The following is a 24515-nucleotide window of genomic DNA, read 5'->3' on the forward strand; positions in this document are numbered from 1 at the left end:
ATACAGCTACCCAGTGCCATAATGCGTTTAGGAGGAGAATCTGAACCACTCGTCAACATTATTAGAGTCAAATGGGTGAACAAAACCGGTACAATGAAGCCGGTGTAAATGATGAAGAAGCATATTTGGACAGCGGGTTTTCACGAAGTGATTGGAATCCAAAAATTTCAGTTGGGCAAATTTTCTCTAGTAAGAAAGCATTGTTGACGGAGTTACGGTTCATGGCATTAAGAGGCCACTTTGAATTTAAGGTGCAATTCTCTTGCACTAAGAGGTTGCTTGTGGTTTGTTGTCAACGTCCATGCCCATGGCGGGTCCAAGCATCGAGAATTGGAGAATACAGCTTCATGATTGTGAGGTGTACAACTGTCCATGAATGTGATTTGAGGTTCGTAAGTGACAAGCATCGTCAAGCAACCGTAGCACTTGTAGCCACTTCACTTAAAAGGAAGTTGAAGGATTCTCGAACAATATACACACCAAGTGACATTATGAGAGATGTGAAACACAGCTTTGGTTGCACCATCCATTATTCGAAAGCTTGGAAAGCAAGGGAGTTAGCTCTATTGTCCATTAGAGGATCAGCGGAGGAGGCATATTATATCCTTCCAGCTTATTGCTATGAATTGGAGCGTATGAATCCCGGCACAAAAACACACATCCAAACTGATGAGAACAATCACTTTGTGTATTTATTTATGGCAGTTGGCGCATGTATTAGAGGGTTCCGTTCTTCCATGCGCCCAGTGATAGTCGTGGATGCCACTCATTTAAAATCCAAGTACAAGGGTGTGTTTGTAGCAAATGCATTCGATGGTAATCGAAATATATATCCTCTTGCTTTTGGGATCGGGGATTTGGAGACGGATGCATTATGGCATTGGTTTTTCACTAAACTTCATGAAGCCATTGGTGAGTGTCCCAATCTTGTTATTATTTCTGATCGCAATGTTAGCATAGAGAATGTGTGGAACAAAATTTTTCCAACTGCACAACATGGCATATGCTTTTATCATATGAAGGGGAACATGAAACGCACTTGCAAGTTGAAAAAGCGTGATCACATACTTATGCACTTTGAGCAGGCTGCGAAATCTTATTCCATTGCTGAATTTGATTGTCATTTTCGCAACATCAAGCGAAAGGAACATGTTGCTCAATATCTTGAAGAGGCAGGGTTACATAAGTGGTCTAGAGCTCACATGGATGGACGCCGCTACAATGTAATGACAACAAATATTGCGGAATCAATCAACTCAGTCCTTAGGTTTGCAAGGATGCTGCCAGTGGTTCATTTGATAGGGGAAATTGTTAATCTCCTTGTGAAATGGTTCACCGAACGTCGTGAGTTGGCTTTGAATTGCACAACAACATTGTGCCCCAATTTCGGAGAGAAGAAGTTGAGGAACAGGTTGGAGGATGCTGCAAGGATGAATGTGGTTAAATTAAATAATGCACAGTTTAATGTTTTGGACGGTGATAAGGACGGCTTCGTAGATTTGACGAACAACAGTTGTAGTTGTAGAAAGTTTCTGCTTGAGCAGCTACCTTGCAAGCATGTAGTTGCAGTTTGCCGCTTCTTGAAAGTAAATGTATACTCAAAGGCTTCTCGGTATTACACTCAGAAAACCTGGATGGATGCTTATTCGGATAGCATCTACCCGGTACAACCTCACGGAATGTGGGATATTCCTGAAGATGTTCGAAGTCGAGTTGTGCTGCCTCCCATGGCAAGGGTCATGCCAGGCAGACGAAAGAAGATAAGAATTCCCTCGCAAGGAGAGGGCACCATTAGAAGAAAGTGCTCAAGGTGCGGTTCCGCAGGCCACAATAAAAGCACCTGTAAAAACAATATTCCATTGCGCAATGTATCTTAGACAATATGATTTGTGTTGCTTTGGTAGGTCATGTAAACTCTACTTTTATTCGTGGTGGGTTTCGTGTTATGTTGAATGGGAATTCTTTTAAATTTGCATAATTTCGGTTGCATTGCTACAGCATGTTGTATTGCTGACAGATTGCTATTATATTGTACGTTTATTGTACTGGTATTGCTTCCAGATTGCTATTATAATTTGAGTGCGAAATTAAAGGGACTGGAATGTAATTCCAAATGGATCCAAAACATTAAAGTTCTTAGAATTCCTTTATTACACAGTTACTGTGATACTCCGACTATACCTTCTTTTCTGATTACAAATTCGGCCGATGCATAGGCCAGATGTGGGGCAAATACAAGGTGAAATGTCCTGTGTGTTTGACTACATATACTTGTTGAAGGAGCATTACGAATGTCAACCTCAATAGATTGCTCATGTCTTGCCAAGAACACCCTTGAATTTATGCAATATGCCCAAGCCAGTCCCAAAGCTGGACTCACCCGTCTGCCTGATGTTCCAGGGACTCCAAGTTTCCCAACCTCACCCCATTCACTCCATCATGTGGCCCAATAAAATCCACCACTTGGTTGGTCACAACCACTGCCAACCCAAAGTTATTTGCTAAACCCTTCAATGTTCCAGATATGTTGAAGAACATTTCAGACCGCCGTTTCAAATCTGCCGGTGTTGTCTGATACTGTGATCGGAACAATGCAGCAATGGAATCAATGACAATGAGTTTCATAGGTAGGCGGGTGTGATCAATGGCAATAAATGCTTCTATGTCTCCAAGGACATGGATGAGTTGTTGAGCATCATGAGCACCATGAACATATATGTCTTCCAATGGCTCCAACCTTATTAAGTTGGGGTATGATGCATGATAAAGGTTGCCTAGTTATTGCAATCGACGAAATGGGAAGCTGAATTCTGTGAATATGTAGACGGAGGAGCCCCTTAGTCCGCCATGTGAGGGTGGGAGCTGAGCTCGTACCGTGAGTTGGCGAAAAAGCTGTGTCTTCCCGGAACCACTCTCCCCTACTAATTCTGTTATGGAGTTGCAGGGTATCCCACCCCCCAAGTAGTGATCTAGTATTGGGCATCGAATGGATAATTTAGGGGTTGAAAGAGGAAGGAGCATGAGGTTTTGGGGTGTCATATTTGTGTAATTTAAGGGGGGATGTGATGGTGCTACAAGGCATGCATTATATATATATATATAGAGTTCATTTTGAAGGTCTGTACTGTAGGCCATATGTCTTTTAAGGGATGTATAATTCATCCTTTTTCCAAGTTGTAATTACTTTTTTGTTTATTTATTAGTATTTTTTTGGACCAATTAATTTAAAAAACATTCTGATGCAGTACGTACTGTAATGGGATCATATTGTAACTCTATCATCACTCTATTGTACTCTTATTGACATAATATTGCCATTATACGCATGTTTATTGTATAGTTATTGCTGCTATATCGCCACTGAACTAGACACCGATAAACTGTATACGCACAAATACAAAAAGAGGCTTCATCATTCCATAAAATCCTAATTCCAAACTTACATAATACAACAACAGGCCACCCCATCATTACATAATACAAAAATAGGCCGCCTCATAGTTTCATTTCCCTGGTGTTGACAAATTCGAAGTTGCATAGTTTTCAAGTGCGGTGACCGCGACCCATGAAATTCATGACCCCGGCCACAGTGATGTTGGCCCAGGATCCTGCCGGATCCACTATTTTTGCAAACTTACGAAAAAGTTCAAATCCGCTTTCCACTTCTTCTTTCTTCAACTTGGCCATTGCTTCTGATTCCTTGAATACCATAATTGCAGTGGCAGGGGCAATTTCAATTTTTGCTTTCATTGCCTTTATATGTAGGAGATGCATGCGAGCATGATAACGAGAGCGAATTGTGCGGTTTTTTATGACACCCCATCTACCTTGGCCCTCCACAATTTTTCAAACTATGTCTGCATGAAGATTTTTCCAAAACATCGTATTGCCTCGACATTGCTACATGCCATGGACCAAGTCTGCAGGGAGTGAATTAGGTGACTTGGCTTGTGTTTCAGTCTCCCCTCCTTCAGTAATTGAAAGCGTTGGGTTTGGTGTGAGGTTATGGTCCATGGTCTTCGATATTTATTGCAGCCTGGTGTACAACTTAATTGGAAAAAAAGGGGACTAAATGCGATGTGAGTGAAATCAGTGGGGAAGGTAATGGCTGCAAGGAGTTAATGTGATGGAAATTTTCATTTCAAACAGCTGGGTTGATTAATATAGGCAGGCTTTAATGACCTGGAGTAACTCAGAGAGTTATTGGCGGGAGGATTAGGGGGAGTAATTGGCGGGAGGGATTGGCGGGAGTCTTAGGCGGGATAGTATTGGGCGGGAGTCTTAGGCGGGATAGTATTGGGCGGGAGTTATTAGCCAGTTCACTGTATGCCTTTTTGTAATATAGTTGTATGTTGGACGTTCCGAACTTGGTCATTTTCCCATTATTTAATTCAAATAAGGACTTGCCTATTTGCCTAATTGACCAACTCATTCAAATTGACCAATATGGTTATTGTCTTATTTCTCATTTCAGCAATCTCAATTCGTTTCCATTTTTCCATTATTCATATTTTCCTATTTTCCATGTGTCATCCAATTTTCCAATTTTCCAATTTCTCTTTATTTTTGCCTATTTTTGCCTATTCCCTATTTTCCTATTGTGCAATTTCCCAAGTTTCCTTTTGTTATATTTCCAGTTTTCTAATTTTTCAATGTTCCCATTTTCCCATTATGTAATTAAAAAAAGTTGCCTACTTTGCCTAATTCAGAAAGTAAATAAAATTGTCCAATATGGTAATTGTCTTATTTCCCATTTCCACAATTTCAATTCGGTTCCAATTTTCTTATTTTCCATGTGTCCCTGTTTCCTATTTCCATTTTTCAAATTCAGTTTTTGTCCAATTATCCAATTTTCTTTTTTCCAATTGGACTATTTTCTAAGTTTCTTTCTTTTTCCTTTTTCCAATTTTCCAATTTTTCAATTTGCTAACTTTCCTTTTGTTCTATTTCCAATTTTGCTATTTTCCAAGTTGCCTTATTTCCTAGTTTGCAATTATCTAGTTATCCAATATTCCAAATTTTCAATTATCCAATTTGCGAATTTGCCTATTTTTCTAGTGTCCTTTTTTCCTATTTCCTATTTAGAATTTTCCAATTTTCTTCTTTTCAGAGTTTTCATTTCTTCCTTTTTCCTATTTTCCTATTTTCCAAGTTTCCTTTTGTCCAATTTCCAATTTTCCAATTTTCCAAGTTGCTTTATTTTCCAATTACCCAAATTTACAATTTTCCAAGTGTCCTTTTTTCCTTTTTCCTATTTTCCTATTTTCCAATTTTCTCCAATTTTCCAACTGTCATTTTATCCTATTTCCTAGTTTCCTCTTTCCAATTTTTCCTTTTTTCCTATGTCCAATTTTCCAAGTTTCCATTTTTTCGTTTTTCCGATTTTCCGATTTTCCAATTTTCCTTTTGTTCTATTTCCAATTTTCCAAGTTTCCTTATTTCCCATTTTCCAAGTTTTCACTTTTCCAATTGTCCAATTGTCCAATTTTCCATTTTTCCAATTTCGGTAATTTCCAATTTTCTTTTGTGAAATTCGCAATAAATGCTTACTGACATAGTCCTATTTTGGGTTGAAATCCACAATTTACAATGTCCCATTAAGGTTTGCTTTTTTGTCGTTTGGAAGCCAATTTTTTTGTTGTTAATGTAATGTTGTACTGCTGTCAATTGCAGCCAAGGAGTTAATGGTGTAGTTTGCAATCCCATCAATTGAATGCACCAACTAAACACGCAATATACTTCATAGTAGTTCGTACATATAACTGAACCTTCCTATATAGAACTGCAACAGAGGCACCTTCTTAATGGGAAAGGTAATTAGTCTTAGTGCAGCACAAATATTCTCCACTAAAGCTAACCATGTTGTCGTTTACAACTGGAGACTGAATGTAGCTTTATTTGTTTTGTTACAAGCAACAGCTGTGAATTGTCCCCAGCAATACTTAAAGATGTCGGATGTACGCCCTCCAAATGAGCATGTCAGTTACCCGGGGGACCAGCCGTGGCATGTGCCATTCCCATCTCCACCTCGGACTCCCAATCATGATCCCACTTCATCTGGAAGTGAGGCTGAGATCAATGATCCGCTTGACCAAATCTCTACCGTCAAGCACCAACTCCAATATATGTCAAAGGCAACGGATTGGTGGGAGAGTAAGTGCGATATTCATGGCCAAGTTATGGGAAACTTGGCGAACAAGTTGAACAAAGCATACTCAGGAGAGGTGAAGCAAACTCTAAAAGCAAAAAGTCGGAGCAAAGAGTTAGAGTCGTTGAAGTTGAAATTGGAAGAGAGAAAGAAAAATGCCGTTGAAAAATTCACACAATCTGAAGAATATAACCATGAAATGGTTGAATGTTTCAACAACGGCTTCGAAATGTTCCTAGATTATGCTTCGGTCATCTCACCAGACTACAATTAGAGTGAAATTGATATAGCTGGTGTCTGGCAGGTGCTGAATATGGGTGCTGAGGGAATGGCTCATCATAGCCTCGTGCATGCAGCGAGGAGAAAGGACAAAGACATGGATCTTTTGATGGACCTGTAGTAACGGTGAGTGCTGCTTCAGTTCATCTCAACTGAGTACATGGATCTTTTGTTGCCTTCATTTTCCCTTCGCGGGATAGTATTGTTAAGGTTCGGTGGCGATTTCTTTTGCATGGGTGAAATGTTGTCTGTAATGTGTATGTATTGTATGTAGATTGACTTAATATTGTAGTTCTATTGCATGTATATTGCCTTCATATTGCCTATATTGTGTGTAGATAGTGTATGCATATTGCTATTGTATCTATAGTGGAATACTATTGCTATCGTATTGCCCTGATATTGCTCTAATATTGCCTCTATAGTGCACTTATATTGACCTAATATTGCTGTTATATCGTATGTCAATGGCATGTGGTCTAATAAGTCTCCACTTCGTTTAAAGTAATCCTGAATTCAACTATGACGGACACGACAATTGTTATCCATCCTTATATTACCATGAATTGATGTGGACCTTTCAAATGATAGCTGGAGTTGCACATGGAATCATATTCAAAAGGAAAGTAATTCTCTCCCTCAATTAATTGTCCTTCAAACGAAGGCAGCTATCAAATATTGGGTACAAAAATGTAACATCCACGGTAAATGAATTGGCCACAAACCACATATTACGAAACCAGGATGATTTTTGGCATACTTCAAAAGAGAAGGGCCAAATACAACAGAAAATAAAATCCATTCTAGCATGTACAATGGAATGCACAATAACCCTGTTACATGTCCTTCCAACACCAGTGTTTTGCCTACTTTAGAGTCGCAGGAGGAGAGCATATTGCCATTGTGCAATTCGAGGGGCCAGTCAATTTGGAATGGTGGCATAAACATGTTTACTCCACGGATCACCTCTATGGGACAGAGCTTCCTTCTTCCCTTGTCGTCTGTAGGTTTGAACTTCGCACTTTTTATGTACATGTATCAGAACTTGTGGCTATTTCTTTATGGCCTTCTAACACTTGTTCTGCCATTCCAAAGTGGGTTGGAGATTTTTTGACCTGAATGACTGAAAAGACTTCAGATGACAGAAACTAGAGATTTTGAAGAAAAAGGGTTATCAAGAACATAAGTCATGCCCACAAAATAAACCAAACATGCTATAAGCTCCACAGTAATTTTTACTTCATCTCCATAAGCAGAATATGAGCGAATAAATACCACGGAGAAATACGAGAAGTGAAAAACAACTCGGCAGTTACTGTGAGATTGTGTACATAAAACTTGGAACAACTAAACCAATTAAAGCGAAGCCATCTCATACGTATACCTACATCAAATAACAGTATATAGTCATCTTGTTTAGAATATTGCAATCAACACTTGGTTGACACCAGCATGCAAAAACAACTAGGTTAAGTACAGATGAAGCCATTGATGAAGGGCAGTTCCAGAATTAAGACCTATGGTAATTTGTAACTGCCACCGAGTTAGTTCATAGTGCCAAATGCATCTACCGGCCATGCACATATGACCAGCGAAAAGTAAAAAAGAAAAAAGAGGCATGCTATCAATAGGAACCTCAGCAGAAATCATCACATATGCATACAAGCAGATGGGCTCCATTACAATGTTCAAGAATGATGTAAATACTAGATAACAGAGTTCTTATTCAAACCTCAGGAGGTTTGTTGGTTTCATTCCTGGACCTTTAATATCGTCTTGCCCAATAGCATCAGTTGACTTAGTCAAAGTTCCAGACAAACACTCAACCATTTCTTTTAGACCCTGCAAGAAAGTGGCATGACTTAAATTTAATTTTTGGATGGTGCGATGAATTCAGTTGGTTCTTTTTCTGATATGCAACATAATGAAACTACACCAAAGATCAGGCAGATCTGGGAGCATCCATGTAATTATAGATGATAAAAAAAAGCTATACCTTTAACACGGAGTTAGCAACTTCTTTCACAATTTTGTATTCACCTTTACATAAATAAGTAGCAATCAGGGCCTACAAACAAACACATTTTAGCTGTGTAAATTTGATGTCAAATGCAAAGACACACACTTCATCACAAAACCCCAATTTGCAGACAAAAATCTGTGAAATTTGTCCAGTCAAAATAGGAAAAGAATTCCACACTCGGGGTGAAGTAAAACTGAAAGTTAGACTTCACCCACTGATTGATCTGGATCACCAAATGGAAATGAGTACATACGAACTGCGATGAAAAAAATGAGAGAGAGCATACCTGACCAGATGCAGCCATTGCATTAGTTAGAAGGGATACAGCCAACCAAAGTTGTATACATATCTGATGAGCAGCCATAGCTACTAGACCTTGACGAGCAGCCATTGATGTTCCCAATGTCAAGGTAGTAAGAACAGCAAGAATTGTTCCAAGAAGAAAACCACCTGTATCATCCCAGAGTTGAAAACATAAGCAATTAGGGAAAGAACTTTGAAAAGGAAGACAAGAGAGAATTATCTCGAGGTTTAACTAGCATCACAAAGACAAAATGAAACATTAAGACACACACTGTCCAGATACATGCACTGCTCAATCAGAAAACGAAAAAAGTTAAATATTATGATAGTGTTGATAGTCAAGCAAATAATTGAAGCAGAACACTTGAAAAAAAGGTCTTATATTTTCAGATATATGAGAGGGTAAAAGTTTAAAAAAAGAAGAAAAGGAACTGAGCAGATTTTATGTATCCACCAAATTGCAATGATCCCACCTTTGGAGGCAATAGTATAGCTCTCTTATTTAAAAACCAGATCATTAAAAAGGTGACAGTGTATCTGAAAACAGAAATTCCAAAATATGTTCATTTGCGAAGTAAAGCAAAAAAGGAATATTAACAGAAACTGTTTTGAAAATCACATACTGAGATATAACAGTGGAAAGGGCTGCACCAGTTACACCCAAACCAAAATAATACATAAGGATGGGTAATAAAAATGCAGCTAGGAGATTACCAATACCTGCACAAAGCAAAATACATCAATTAACCAGATGGACCACTCAAGCTTAACTAAAGACAAATAGAAACCAAGTAGTTGGGGACAAAGTTATAAAAACATTATGCGAGAATAACAGACCAGTAACACACACACACACACACACATAGAGGTGTGTACATGTGTGGTTGTAAGAAAATGGTCTTAGTGAAAGAAACCGTTCTGCAGGAATGCGCATAGGTGAGTCCTGTGATATTCAAGAAAAAAGAAAAATCTTGCTTAAAATTCAAAGCCAAGAGCTTGAGAGAAGAAAAAACACAAAACATATGGCTCCCCCCACCCAGACCCACACAAATTAATAAAATTACACGAAAGTTATACTATCGCCTGTTAAGTAACCACACATACAGTAGACCTACAAAATTATATAGTAATTATTCACATAAATATGTAAACATGTATGTACACAGTACACGCAGAAAACATATGTTTGTATGTTTATGTAAACAAAGATAACAACAGGCAGATAACAAATCAGTATGAGCTGTAATTTTAGATCAGGGAACCTACCATTGATATGGCCATCATATTCAGAAACAATCCAGATCCCAAAGACAAGGCTACGGCCTCAAAAATCCCAATCCCCACTGATAATAGTAAAGCTGTGGACACTGAAGATACCTGCTTTCTCTCAGTTACTCCATCAGTACGTTCGGGTTTACCATTAGTAATGTCTCCTAGCCAACCATTTTCTGTACAATGATTAGCCGAATTTAGATTACGAATGGAGAAATTTTAAGTCACCTATGCTCTAATTTAGACATGAACCCTAACCAAAATTGATGTCCAACAGAGATGAGCAAGTAATTAAAAAAAGTTAAACTTCACCTGAAGTAGAAGCTATACTTTCACTCTTTGCAAGATCTTCAGCAACAAAAGATGTAGCAACACTGAAGAGAGGGATATTAAATAGCTTTGATATATAATTGAAGATGTTCATTGAAATACCAGCTGCAGCCAACTCCACAGAACCTATGGAAAAACAAAAAAGCCAAAAACATTGAATAAAAGCTCCAAAGTTCAATGCATTATACAAATATTAGTCGTTCAACTCATTTAAAGGAGTGAAAACATACCCAATCTACCAATGTAAGCAGTCTCCATTAGCTGTGCTAAGGGATCAATGGCCTGACCCAAAATTGCAGGTAAAGAAAGCATCAACAGCTCACGTTTGACATCTGGACAATATGTTTGACTGATAGGAATGTTGCTCAACGATAGACAGGTACTGAAGAATCATTTACCCAAAACAAGCATAAAACAATGTTTAAGATAGGTATCAAATCTTGTAACCCCCATCGCCTAAAACTAATTAAGAGTAATCATAAGAATTTCTGCCACTCACTGAAATAGACAGGACCAAGAATCTGTTAGCAATGTTTCTCATATCAGCTTCACAATGTTTAAGATAGGTATCAAATCTTGTAACCCCCATCAGCTTGCTTTCCCTTGTAAGATCAAGAAGGACAAAGGAAGGGAGGGACTGGCTTTCATCAACAGTAGAAAAACTCATCCACAGCTATCATGCTCATATTATCATTCACTCTAACAAACCAGAGTTTTTACAAAATGATAAATTTCTAACAAATTTGAAAAAATATGAATCTCTGTGCAAGGAAAATGGGCAGTTCAGCGTAGGCAGATCAGTATTAAGTAGTTTACAGAAATATAACAGTCCATTCCAGCACTAAGATGCCTATCTTGCCTATCCTATGTCCAATTATGAAGGGAAGAAAAATTTATCACATATTAGAAGAAATCATATCAAACTAATGAAAGTAAGAGCATCAATTATTTACAACGAACTAAGTCAAAACTAAATGGAGAAATGTTAACAGAGTTGTATGCTTTAGTAAGTCCAGTAACAGATTCCCAAAACCACAGACAAAAAATGTGAACAATGGCTACAAAAGCATCCATAAAGAGCAACTATATTCATATATGGAGGTGTACAAAATAGTTAACCTTCAAAATCGAAACAGTGTGTGTGCCATGTCAGGCAATTAGCCACTGCTTCTAGACTGTACAATATTACACCTCACCATAATATCTAAACCAACTAGCTCTAGCAAAAAGGCATGATGACCATATGAAGTACCCCCACCAAAGCATCTACGTCTGCATGTTCATATGAAGGAGTTCCTGACATAAGTTATGAGCAAAGTGAATTCCCAAGTCATAAGTCCATAGTGAGGTGAATTCACGGACATTAAGACATTTACCTCATAAATATGCCTCCCCCCTTAAACCCTCAATTGCAAGCTTCAGTCGGTAATATTTGATCTTCAAAGGGTCAACTTTATCCACCGAAATCCCAGCACTAAGATGCTCGATGAATTTGACGGTCATGATTCCGCAAAACGTACTGTCAGGCCAATAAGTTGGGAAATTAGAACTGCAGTTATGTAAAATTTGGATAAACTACACTAAATTGACAAAGCTTACCCATCTCGTTCTTGTGGAAGACCTGCAATGCTGCAAACTGAGAAGGGCGTAAACCTCGACATCTGCAGCCCCTTTTGCTTAACCTCTTCAACCTCAGAATCTTCATAAAAGTGCATCTCGTACAGCACTCGTGCTAGCGTATCGCTAATAGGGTGCAGCAGTGTGACCAGCCTCGAAGATTTGGTATACGCAACATAGGAGTCATACACAGTTGCAGTATGTCTGACGAAATCAATTTCGATTGCAACCCAGTGGGACCCTCGAAGATTATATAGAAAATAGACCTTCCGGACTTTTGTCCAAGCTTGGCCATACCCGTGCTGCCACGTACCGCGCACATAGTGATGTATATTCTTGAGCTTGTTAGGTGGAAGGTCAACGGTCTTTGAAGCAGCTGCCTTCTTCGCTCCACGTTTCTTCGCAGTCGGTTTCAACGGCTCTAGAAATTGCTGCATAAATTGAATTGGAGGCATATTAGAAAATCACAACCGAAAGCAAATGAACCAGTGAATGTAACATAGTAACATGTTTACCTGCAAGCAATAATCTGCCGTTGTCCAGTCAGTTCCAAATACCAACGGATGAGAGAGTTGCCTTTTTCGGATAAGAAAGGTTGCCATGTCCAGGTGCTGAAAGTTGACATATATACTATGAGCATAATTTCATACAACTTTACAATTAAAAAAGGTGGGAAAATAATTGAATTATTGTAATAAAGTAGAGCTTCGTGTATTCTTACCCTTGAGCTAACCCATTCCGTGTCATCGATAAGTTTGTAGAAAAAATCTGCGCCCACTGAAAATGATTCCAGCTGCACCTCCGCACTACAAAAGGCAAACTTGCAACGATTACTTTTGTACTCATCTCATAATTCTGACAAAAATACATAAGTATATTAAAGCAAACTCTACATTTTGTCATTAGTCTATGACTACATACTAGAATAGGATGAAGATTGGATTTCAAAGGTAAAGAATCCTAACCTGATATCGTTTTTCCAGGCAGTGCAAAACTCTATTACTGCCTTCACATCTTCAATGGGCACGGTTTTGTTGGATCAAAACATGGCGAGGTTGCAATCGCGGCAGACACACTCATCATCCTCTTCTTCCTCAAAGGATCAGTAAATGGGCTCAACAATGTCTGCGCCGGGCGCTTCTGTCTGCACCCTTTACCTTCCACTTCCTTTTTTTCAACACTCGAACTCCCTTCTTCATCACCAGCCATACTAACTGTGGGTAGACTTGGAGGATTCATTGGACCTCCCGATGGCATACTCTGAGTCTTTTTCCAATCTTGCAACAAAAACAACACTCTTTGGCAGATTTCGTCACACCCACCCACATCTTCCGGGGTAGGCAGCTTCTCGGATTGTGCCTGCTCAGCTGCTTCATGCATTTCTAAGTCAGCAACTGAAGCAGTCATTGCTGCCTCTTCGACTACCATGGCTGCGGAAGGTTCGGCTCCATCAGCGGGGACTTGTGTTTCCATTACTGCGCGTTCTGTAGGCGGACTAACATACTCATGTGGAGGCGAGAAGTCATCGGTTGCTCTTTCATTCATATGAGGACTACCGAGGTCCTCATGTCCTTCCCCACCTTCATTCACCCCACGATTTCGTATTTTCAGTTGCTCTATCTCCACCTTAAAAGAATTCTCCATTGAAGCCAGGGTGTTGCGGAAATCCTCCACACACTTTTTATTTTTTTCGAACTCTCTTTCAACTTTCAATGACTTCTTCCGTACCATGTCTTCCAACTGATGCACTCTGTTGCGAAGCGCTCGATTTGATATGGCAACTTTGGCCAATTCATCCTTTGTCCTTTGAAAGTCACGCTTCAAAGTACGTAACTCAGTGGACGCGACTGTACCCTGCATTCAATTATAACGCAAGTGTTACAATATTTCGAAATTATATTGCAACAATACAACAGCTTTTTTCCTATTGTATTATGACGTATATCTTGGAAACAAAATTAATGCTTGCCTTAGAAGACGACGGAAGGCTAGCAGTTTCGTCAATGTCCTCATCTTTTTCTTCTACAGAGGCTGAAGTGCCGGTTTTTTGTTCAGCGTCATCGCCCAACAAGTCAACAAGTTCTTCAGTGGCGTCAGCACTGTCACCCCAAGTCCAATACGGCTGCTGCTTGTCCATTACAGATGGCCGGAGAAGCTGCACATCAACCTGCAATTTACACATACAATATACATATCAGTAAACTAATTATATTATATTTTCATATCCCTAACATTATCATTAAAAACTGAACTAACCTCACAGTTCTCGAATTCTTGGCTCATTAGCTCATAAAAACGCGGCGAACTATTGCTCCTCCAATGTAGTAAATGAGGGATGTACGCATTATCTTCGTGCACCACCAAATGTAGTGCAGCCAACGCTGGAAATACCTTATACGCCCAAATCTGGTTTGAGGAATAAAAGGTCAGTCATTGTAAACAAATGCAATTTAACTTCAACATCAATGGACATTTGCTCACCTGAAGTGCATAGGCAAAACCTTTGAGGTGGTACTCTCTTGGTCTACCAGTTGCCGTTGTTGTTGGTTTCTTTCCAGATTTTTTTTTTTTGCAGTTTTTGTGGGCACTTTCACTCGCTGGTAATCTGCACAAAGTGCCCTTAGCAGTGACGCATTTGTCTTCGCATAACACACAGCACCCCATGGATACTTCCCAAAGTCTTCAAGGTCTTCCGCCAACTTCAAATATCACATAACACACAGCACCCCATGGATACTTCCCAAAGTCTTCAAGGTCTTCCGCCAACTTCAAATATCGCATGTCAATGTGGACATGTTTTTCATTGCCCAACAGCACAAACACAGCAAAGTATACGAATCCGAGCTTCAATACATCGTCCACATCATCGCATTTGAGAAAGGCCTTTTCTAATTCCAACAGGTTCACAGTTTTATCGTTGGCAAAGTACTTCCGTTTCAATGAGCAGTTCTCATTAGTGGGAATCGGAATAAAGGGAAGGTTTCCAAACCTTAGCCCTGTCACGATGCAAAATTGCTGCGCCGTGAATTGGATGACCTTATTGCCAACAATGAATTTGATCCCGTTCAGTTGGGAAACTGTCTTGGGATCAGCTTTCCTGAGCAGCAAGCCGTGGATAATTGGAGAAGTCCACTTGAGGTCCTCAATCCGTAGGAGATGACCAAAACAACTCTGTTCAAACATTTGCAGCTGCTGTTCAGTGAATTTCTCCTTTATCGTAGTGATTGCGGTCTTCGTATGGGATAGCGACAATGCTTTCCCTTGGAACTTTTGTTCCTCTGCAATCATCAACTTCATTTGACCAACCATATTTCCTTGCATGCCAATATTATAAACAAACTTTCAGTCGGTTGCAATCTAGACAATAACAAGCAATAAACAATCACCACTTATCAACAGCCTATTTAGGATATGAAGTGAAAAAAAAAACAAAAAATACATATCATAAACAAAACCCCAGCTATTTACAACTGACCTCCTAATTTAATGGCTCAAAGCCAAGTTTCAAGACACCCAGTACTCTACCACTCCTGCATAATATAATATCTAAACACACATCTCAACACACCATATAATCACACCATCTAATCATGAGACAGGTTCAACTAGAATGGGAATGTGCGGTAGCACAAGCCTAATTGAGAACAATTCAAGACTAACGATACCAATCTATCTGACTAGAAAGAGTTTTAAAAAACAACAAGACATTAGGAAACAATTGATTCACTTCAAGGTATAATGTAATGGAACATCCTATGAATTAGTGGCAACCACAATACTGACTCTACTATGGCCCTCCTTTCAAATGTAAGAAAATGAAAGAAATTGGCACCATCCCTTCAATTTTTTCTTAACAAAATATCAAAGATAAATTCATAAATAAACCATCAAAACTGTATAAAATGTTTGTAAGACATGTACAATTACAAAATTATAAGTTCTCCTCAGAAACAGAGTTCTCTAAGTATCCATACACAAACAAGAAAAGCAAAAGCTTAAACAGTTAGCTTATAGCAAAATCAATGTCCCCATTTCTCTAAACCACACCTGCTGGTGGTAGGTTCCCATCTTCACTCATTTCCCGCTTTCTTTTAAGCACACAATGATCAAGCACAAAACAGCAAACTTTTAAAGAACTCATATTACACCACATATGGTTCTAAAGAAAACTCATCCATATCCAATATGCAAGCCCTAAACTTAGTAAACAGAGTTATAAAAAAATATGTCGAATTAACAAGCATTATTCTCAAACAAAAAGTATGATATGGTTGGGAGTTTACAAGTTCAAAATGATATACATAGGTTAATTGTCTTACACTTTAGATATCATCTTCAACAAACAAAATAGATACCAATTAGACTTGTAAGAAGGTTAAATGCAATGGTCATAAAGACTCATACTAAGCCACCAAATACCAATCAATAACTGCTACAAAAACTATAATAAAATCATAATAAAACTAAAAATACAACAGCACTAAAATGCCAACACAACATCACTACATTAGCAATACACTAGCAAAAAAATACAATACGACAGCAATAGCACCAGCAACACAACAGCAGTGCAAGCATCAGTCCACAAAGAACAAACCCATTCATTGTTTGAAACAAGGAATCATCATACTAAGATCATTTCAGAGAAACCCCAAAATCAATTTCGATGAAACCCCTAAACCAATTTCAGAGAAACCCCTAAACCTTCAACCAATTTCGAAAAAACCCCTAAATTAATTTCAGTGAAACCCCTAAACCTTCAACCAATTTTGAACAAATCCCTCAACCAATTTCAGAGAAATGCATAAATCCTAAACCAACTTCAGAGAAACCCTTAAACTGTAAGAAAATACCGATGAACAGTACCTGTCGCTGGGAGAGGAAGAGAGAAGAGAGAGTCGGAGCTGAGCGACGAGAGATTGAGAGCTGAGCAACCAGAGATTGAGAGCTGAGCGACGAGAGATGAGAGAGTCAGAGCAAAGCCACGGGAGAGTGAAGAGAAACAGAGCGGAGCCAAGAGAGAGAGCCGAGAGAGAACTTCAGCAAAACAGAGAGAATAAAATTTCAGCAAAAGTGATATGTGTGCAATAAGGGGACAATAAATATATATTTATAGATTATAGTTCCAAATTTTTTTTAAAAGGATGATATTTTCAGTTACAATTATAAAAATGGTGGCATTTAGGGCTATGGGAGCTGCTAGAATGCAGAGGCTATTATGAGGAGGTTATGTGCGGAATGATAACAACCATCAATTTTAAATGAACGGTTCAGATTTAAGTAGGAAGTTTTTTTACAATCGGGTTAAAATTACCCATCACAAAATGAGCAACCCGGAACTTCTCTCTCATATCTCCTATTTTCTTTGAAACAGAGGTCCAAAGTCCTACGTCTAAAACTTCCTCTGGAGACAAACAAGAGCTGCCCCTTTCCAACTTCCAGAAGCTAAATTTGCTGCTCCAAAAAGAAAAAAAACGAAGACACTCAGATGTGGAGGACGTTGCTGAAGAAGAAGGAACAAGGGTTGAAACCCACAACTCAATTCTTTCACTGGTATGTGATTTTTCAGCCCTATTGCAAACCCTTTTATTCAAAAAATATTCTGTTTTGTTAAACCCCTGTCATTAATGTTGCAGAAAATGGTTCATCATTACCCATTACAACAACTATAACCTAAGAGCTCTCTTATTCTGTCTTTGTGTCACAAAAATTATTTGCAAGATCTTCATAGTAGAGAGAAAAGAAGAAAAAGAGACACATGATATGTTGAAAGAGCCTCCAGTAGTCTCTCACTCGCCTAACTTTGCACTCCGTTTATGAACAAGTAATACCCAAGTTTTGAAGAACTTGTAGTACTCTTCTTCAATTCCAATTGCGATGGTAAGTCAAACACTGTAAAACCACTTCTCTTTGTTTCTTTGTTTCACTGATTTTGCTTTTAATGTTTTTCAATTTCTTGTAATCATTATTATTTTTTGTTCTCTTTTGTATTTATATTTTATTTGAAAAATTGATTTTCACAGTTTTTATTTTATTTTCATACGTAAATATTCTTTCTTGCGTTTAACCCCTTACTACTTTGGGTTTTATTATGATGCCTTTAGTATATTGGCTTTAAGCTTTGTTGAATCAATAATTAATAAATAATGAAAATAACAACACGTTTATCTAATGGTGATCTTTATGGGTCTTGCATACATACAGTAAAAACAAGTTCTCTACAAATATCTTGGGTTTGTCCTGCCTCAATTTATTTTATGGCTTTTTAATAATTGATAATATGCTACAGGTTGACACAAGTTTGCATCTTAATTTTCCATATATGCTCTTATGGAAAAGTTTAATTGAATCAACATTGAGGAGACATTAAACGAAAAGCAAAAAACAAAAGGATCAATTTTGCTCCATAACATAGGGGAGTTGCATTCAAATTCTTGGATTTTTTGCTGGTAAGTTTTTTTTTTAAAAAAATCATTATAAATGTCTTTGTTTTCAATTGATGATGGTACAAGATTTAAATTGCTTTCATAATTATTTTGTTTTGTTTTAGCTATTTCTAAAATGTTTGATTCAAATGTTATCTAAGGTATCAATAATCTGTGTGAGTAAAATGGTTGGGGACTCAGAGGAGAATGATGATTGTGTAATCGCTGATGAAATGATTTACATACCTGAAGTCAGAAATGAGTAAAGACCAAAAGTTAGGATGAAGTTCGATTCACTTGATTTCGTTTATGATTTCTACAATAGATATGCTTTATTGGCTGGCTTTAGTATTCGACGTCATTCCAGCGGGAGGGAAAAATACAGTAAAGAAATTCTAAGAAAAGAATTTGTATGTTGCAAACAAGGTGTGTTTAAAAAAGAAGAGCCTAGGGCGGTAAAAAGATACCGAGGGATAAGTAGATGTGGTTGCAAGGCTAGGGTTGTTGTTGTGAAGGTTTCTGGGTGCAAGCAGTATGCTTTCTCTCTCGTTGTAGAGGGACACAATCATACAATGACACCCCCAAAAAGAGTGCATTTTATGAGATCACATCGTCATATTTCAGAACCTGCAAAGCTACTCACAAAACAACTTGGTTCAGCTGATATACCTACTCATAAAAAGATGAGTATTTTGGAGGTGCAATCTGGAGGAATGGAGAAAATTGGTTTTACCAAAAAGGACATTTACAATTTTGAATATTATGAGAGTAGCCTGATGAAGAACCATGATGTTGAACTGGTGACTGAGTATTTTTTAGCTGAACAGAAAAACAATAGATCATTTTATTTCAAGATTGAGGGAGATTCCAATGCAGGCTTACTCGATGTTTTTGGGCAGATGCAACTTCTAGACGAGCATACGGGTTTTATGGAGATGTTGTCGTGCTCGATACCACATTCAACACGAACTGATATGGCTTGCCATTTGCACCAATGTTGGGGGTTAATAACCATGGTCAGACAATTGTTTTAGCTTGTGCATTTTTAAGTAAGGAAACGACTGAGTCATTTATTTGGATGTTTGAGGAGTTTAAAAAAGCCATGCCAGGTGGTGAGCCAAAAATGATAATTACAGATCAAGATGCAGCTATGGCTAGAGCAATTTTTGAAGTATTCCCCACTACATTTCATCGACTTTGCATATGGCACATCACAACCAAGTTCTCTGATAAACTACCACGAATTGCTTATGAGGAATATTGGAAAGAGTTTAAGGAAACCATATGGGAGATTGACAATATAGATGAATTTGAAGAAAAGTGGCATGCAATCATTACAAAATCTGGTTTGACTGACCATCCATGGCTGAGTTCAGTTTTTGATTTGCGAAAATCATGGGTTCCAGCCTATGTAAAACATATTTTTGCCACTGGAATGTCAAGCAGTCAAAGAGCAGAAGGCTCTCATGCATTTTTCAAGCAATATATATCAAGGAGAAATTCATTAATGGATTTCATAACACAATTTCAAAGGGCACTTTCTCATCAACGTCAAAAAGAGTTACTTGCTGATCACATTGATGCATTCGAAAAGCCTCAATGTGCTCTGTTGTTGACAATGGATAAACAAATGGCTGAAATATACACAAAGGCAATGTTCCAAAAGTTTGAACAGGAGCTAATGCAAAGTTTACCGTGTTTTATGGAATTGAAATTGGATGATGCTTCCAAAGCTATCTATAAAGTGAGTGAAAGGAAAAGGGGGAAAATAAGAGTGACAGAAGTTGTATATGATAAATATTCCGATCAATGGTCGTGTAGCTGTAAAGGATTTGAATTTATTGGAATTCTTTGTTGCCATGCGCTGGCATTGTTAAAAAGGGAGCAAATTGAATATCTGCCCAATAAATACATTTTGAATAGATGGAAGAAAACTGCAAAATCTGGACTTGTGTCAGATTCAAATGGCAATGAAATTAAAGATTGTGAGAACAATTCTCTCCTAATAAAGCGAAGTAGAATGTCCAGACTTGCTTCAGATGTAATTGAGCATGCCTTAATGTCCGAAGAAGGTTGTGAGCTATTGTCAAATAATCTAAACGATACGCGGGTGATGTTGAAGTTATTGAATGACGGGGTTGGTCCTAGCGAAGTTGGAGGGTCCAGCTCCCAAACACGATATTTGAAGGACCCTAAGAGAGTAACACACAAAGGAAGCTCAAAACGAGTGAAGGGAGCAAAGGAAACGAGAATGGAGCGAGGGATCCGACATTATCAGCAGTGTGGACAAACTAGTCATGATATAAGACGATGCCCAAGAATGGCGAACACATCGTAAGATTGTACAAATATTTATAAATAATATCTAAAATTGCAAGTGGTTTATTTTATTGTAATATTATGCTTGGTGTTTATGCAGGACATCCCCGTCAAACAATGAAGAATCAACTCCAATCAATCTTAGTGACCCATTATTCGATGAATTTAATAGCATGCATGGACCTACCAAGTGATTTATGTTTTTACTATACGAAGCTCATTTGCTGTCAATATTGGTGAGCATTTTGAAACATGATTCAATATGAAGAAATCTTATTATTTTGTGTTGTTTCGTTTTGTATCAGCTTTTATGTTTTTTTTCTTGATTGGTTTTGGTTTTCTTTGAAGTTTTTTTGTTTCTCGATTGGTGGTGTTAATTTTTTGGAGCCTTTCTTTCTTGCTTTCTTTTGCCTTTGTATTTTTCTGATGTTAGGTGTTTTAGGATTTTTCTTTCTTTTAAATAATCTCCCTCTTGAGATATTTGACAATTCTTTTTTATGGCAGTTGGACCTAGATTTTTGGCTTATGGAAGATTGTTGTTGTTGAGAACCTTCATTAATTTGGCTTTTTTTTTTAATGACAGTTGGACCTATCAACTCTTAATTTTGACAATGCGAATGAAAGGCTGTCACATCCTTTTTTGAGAAAAGACGCTATATACATTCGGTGTATTTGCATGTATATTGTTCGTCTATTGCTTGTTATTGCAAGCTTATTTTCCAAGGTGCGACTCGCCACCTCCATCGTTGGCCTCCAAAACGAAGCCATAATCGTGACTCTCCACCTTCGTCGTCGATTTCCACCACAAACCTCATCTTCGATCTTCACTGTGGTGAGTTCTAATATTGGTTTTGCCTTCTTTTTTTTTTTTTTTTGGGTTTCTGTTATTGATTGAGATTATTGGGTGATTACTTTCACTATTTTGAATGAGACATTAACGGGTTTCTGTTGTGGTTTGTCTGTTGTTTCTGTGATTGAATGAAATTTACCAACTATTTCCTGTGGTTGTCAAGCTCTTGGACTTGGATACACTGTTTTGTGCTTATGATTTGTCTATGAAATCATGCATACATTGTTTTGTGATTAAGGCTTGGACTTGCAGACCTCCTTGAAAGTGGTGTATTCACTCTTTTGTGATTGTGATTTGTTTGTGAAATCACTTAGGTGATATATCAAATTAGGACTTCTGGCTTTTCTGAGCAACCTGTAAGAATACATATAAAAACTCATAGATGCTCTCTGAAATAACAGTAATGTATGTTCTAACCTTTGAAACCAGTAGCACCAGCAACAAATGCAAGATTCTCATTGTTTACTTCTTTTGAATGTGATTGGAGAGTTTGTAAGTTTTATGAGAATGCCAATATTTTAACATACTTTTGATACTGTAAAGTTGGCATATGTTGGATCTTTATTTTCTCTAATGTTTTGGTGCAGTCTACAATCCTCAAGGTTGGTATCATGCCAAGGTTGTGTTGGTGCCGTGAAAAGGGTTCTTGGAAAACTTGAAGGTTTGTTGATAACTCTTGCATTTATCTAGTTCCATTGTCTTGCTCTTCTTCTTCTCTGAGACTATGCTTCTTTAACTGTTTGAACAATGCCAAATGCACTATTGATGATTTCCTAATTTGTAGACACACATTCACTTCACCCATGTTTATTACTTTTGAATTGCAATTGAGTAGTATGAAATTGTGTGCATGAATATGAACTTTAATTTTGCAATGGTACTGTCTTGTGAAAGTTTGCCATATGAAGAATTGGGTCATTTAGAAAAGCCAACAATCTATATGAATTTCGGTATTGGTTTTTGTTTTGAAATTGGTTTTAGTTGTGATTGAATGTTATATTTTTGTTTCCATTGTGATTGAATGATTTGCTTCTAATATGCATTTTTGATCCATTTTATACAGATGGAAGATTGTCTTGTTTCAATTGGCGGCGTTCTTTTGGGGAGGAAATTGCTAACTTTCAGCTTAAATTCGGGTCTAAGAGGACATGTCTTGGAATTTTTCTTATACATATGAATTGTGTTAAAATTCTAGACCAAGAGGAGATGAAATTTTTTTGTTTTTTGCCACTTTCTTATGTATATCTTAAGATGTAATGAGATAACATTGTTAGTTCATCAATTTATGAAAGTCAAGTTAGAAGGAAATTTGGTAATCTCTAGTTTCCATGGTTTTATCGTTCCCCTTGCAAAGAAGAAAAAAATACAAATGTAACCAAATCAATGATTTAATTGGCAAATGCCATGACTGATATGTATTGCATATGTATTGCACATGTATAGCTATTTATTGCTTGTGTATTGGCCCCGTATATCTTTTTTTAAAAGTATGTTGGAATAAATTTATAGAGGGAGTATGAAGTTTGTGTATTGCCATTGTATAGCCTTTTATTGCTTGTGTATTGCTACTGTATTGCCATCGTATAGCCTATTATTGCCTGTGTATTGCCCCCGTATATCTTTTTTTTAAAGTCTTGGAATAAATTTATAGGGGGAGTATGAAGTTTGTGTATTGCCATTGTATAGCATTTTATTGCTTGTGTATTGCTACTGTATTGCCATTGTATAGCCTTTTATTGCTTGTGTATTGCTATTGTATTGCCCCCATATATATATATATATATATATATATTTTTTCAAGTCTGTTGGAATAAATTTATAGGGGGGTTTGGAGTTTGTGTATTGCCATTGTATAGCCCTTTATTGCTTGTGTATTGCTACTGTATTGACCTCGTATATCCTTTTTTTTTTTCAAGTCTATATTGCGGGTATGAATGTGGGGATGGGGGAAAAAAGCTTCACGGGGATGGGGATGGGAATGGCATACCCACCCCCGATTTGACCCATTGCCATCCTACAAAGGCAAGAAGAATGAGCTATATATACACATAATGTATATAATGTGCTCTCTTCAATTAATAATATAAATAAAAGTATTTTTCCATTGCATACACTTGCAAATATATACAAACAACATATTCAAGACTGAATAATTACATGGTCTGTCTGACACACAAATAGTTCCTTAATTACATGTTTTTTTTTCCTTATAACTATAGTACACTTCTTGCAACAGAATGGAATGTTGTCCCACCCCAAATTGATGAAGGTTCTCAATGACAACAATCTTCTAGAAGCCAACAATAATCTTGCTCCAACTGTTATGAAAAAAAAATGTCAATTATCTCAAGACTTAAGAGTTAGGGTTTCAAATCGCTAGAGACCAAACTTGTGGGATATAGGCCGTGACATGATCACGTACTCTACCAATTGTTGCTTCACCTTCCCAAATTCATCCATCATCTTCCTCTACAACAGAAACAAAATAAAGCAATATCAATATGTACATATATAAATATGTATATACAGAGTAATACAAAAGACAAATTGGTACTAATGAGGTAGATCTTTGATATGCTCTATTGGAACCATCACTTTCCTTTTATTGCTATATATGCAGATGCGCAAAAGCACAAACAAGCCCAATTTAAAATCTCCTACTTACGTATCAAGAAAAGACTCAAAGCAGACTAAGTTTCTTATAAAAATAGAGTTCATTGTTTTTCGTCTGTGCTTCATTCGTAACTTATAACACATATGGTATCCAAAATTTCACGCAGTGCATCAAAACTCAATCAAGTTAACTCTGGAACAATGAGAGAACAACAATATTAATCAATGAAAGAATTATGAAAGAGGCTATCATTGATCAACAACATTAACTCCAGAACATAGACACCACAGAGGTATGCAGTACAATTTACTTTCATTCAATTTCTATACAAAAAT

At 37.5% G+C, this 24515-nt stretch overlaps 3 protein-coding genes, 2 long non-coding RNA genes and 1 pseudogene across 6 annotated transcripts; 2 read left to right on the plus strand and 4 right to left on the minus strand.

The window, feature by feature from the left end:
* LOC109950207 lies at nucleotides 72-1877 on the plus strand. Its single transcript, XM_020568254.1, has one exon. The coding sequence runs from the start codon at nucleotides 72-74 to the stop codon at nucleotides 1875-1877; it is 1806 nt and encodes a 601-aa protein (XP_020423843.1).
* Nucleotides 2377-3750, minus strand: LOC109950208 (DNA repair protein XRCC3 homolog). The gene is made up of 2 exons (XM_020568256.1): nucleotides 3639-3750; nucleotides 2377-2774 (listed from the first exon to the last, which is right to left on the minus strand). Exons 1-2 carry the CDS (start codon nucleotides 3748-3750, stop codon nucleotides 2377-2379), a joined length of 510 nt encoding a protein of 169 aa, XP_020423845.1.
* Nucleotides 8370-11022, minus strand: LOC18769489 (annotated as a pseudogene).
* LOC109950180 lies at nucleotides 12466-12997 on the minus strand. Its single transcript, XR_002272477.1, has 3 exons — nucleotides 12938-12997; nucleotides 12694-12778; nucleotides 12466-12583 (listed from the first exon to the last, which is right to left on the minus strand). It is a non-coding gene; the product is annotated as an uncharacterized LOC109950180 (long non-coding RNA).
* LOC109950286 lies at nucleotides 14326-16873 on the minus strand. Its single transcript, XM_020568808.1, has 2 exons — nucleotides 16839-16873; nucleotides 14326-15286 (listed from the first exon to the last, which is right to left on the minus strand). The coding sequence occupies exon 2, from the start codon at nucleotides 15279-15281 to the stop codon at nucleotides 14655-14657; it is 627 nt and encodes a 208-aa protein (XP_020424397.1). The 5' UTR covers nucleotides 15282-15286; nucleotides 16839-16873; the 3' UTR covers nucleotides 14326-14654.
* LOC109950168 lies at nucleotides 17357-22874 on the plus strand. 2 transcript variants are annotated; one of them, XR_002272468.1, is made up of 4 exons: nucleotides 17357-17525; nucleotides 17609-17852; nucleotides 22154-22227; nucleotides 22630-22874. It is a non-coding gene; the product is annotated as an uncharacterized LOC109950168 (long non-coding RNA). The 2 variants fall into 2 exon arrangements; XR_002272469.1 differs by lacking the exons at nucleotides 17357-17525; nucleotides 17609-17852; nucleotides 22154-22227 and adding an exon at nucleotides 20788-21548.

Source organism: Prunus persica, chromosome G7, assembly GCF_000346465.2.
Source record: "Prunus persica cultivar Lovell chromosome G7, Prunus_persica_NCBIv2, whole genome shotgun sequence".
NCBI lineage: Eukaryota > Viridiplantae > Streptophyta > Magnoliopsida > Rosales > Rosaceae > Prunus > Prunus persica.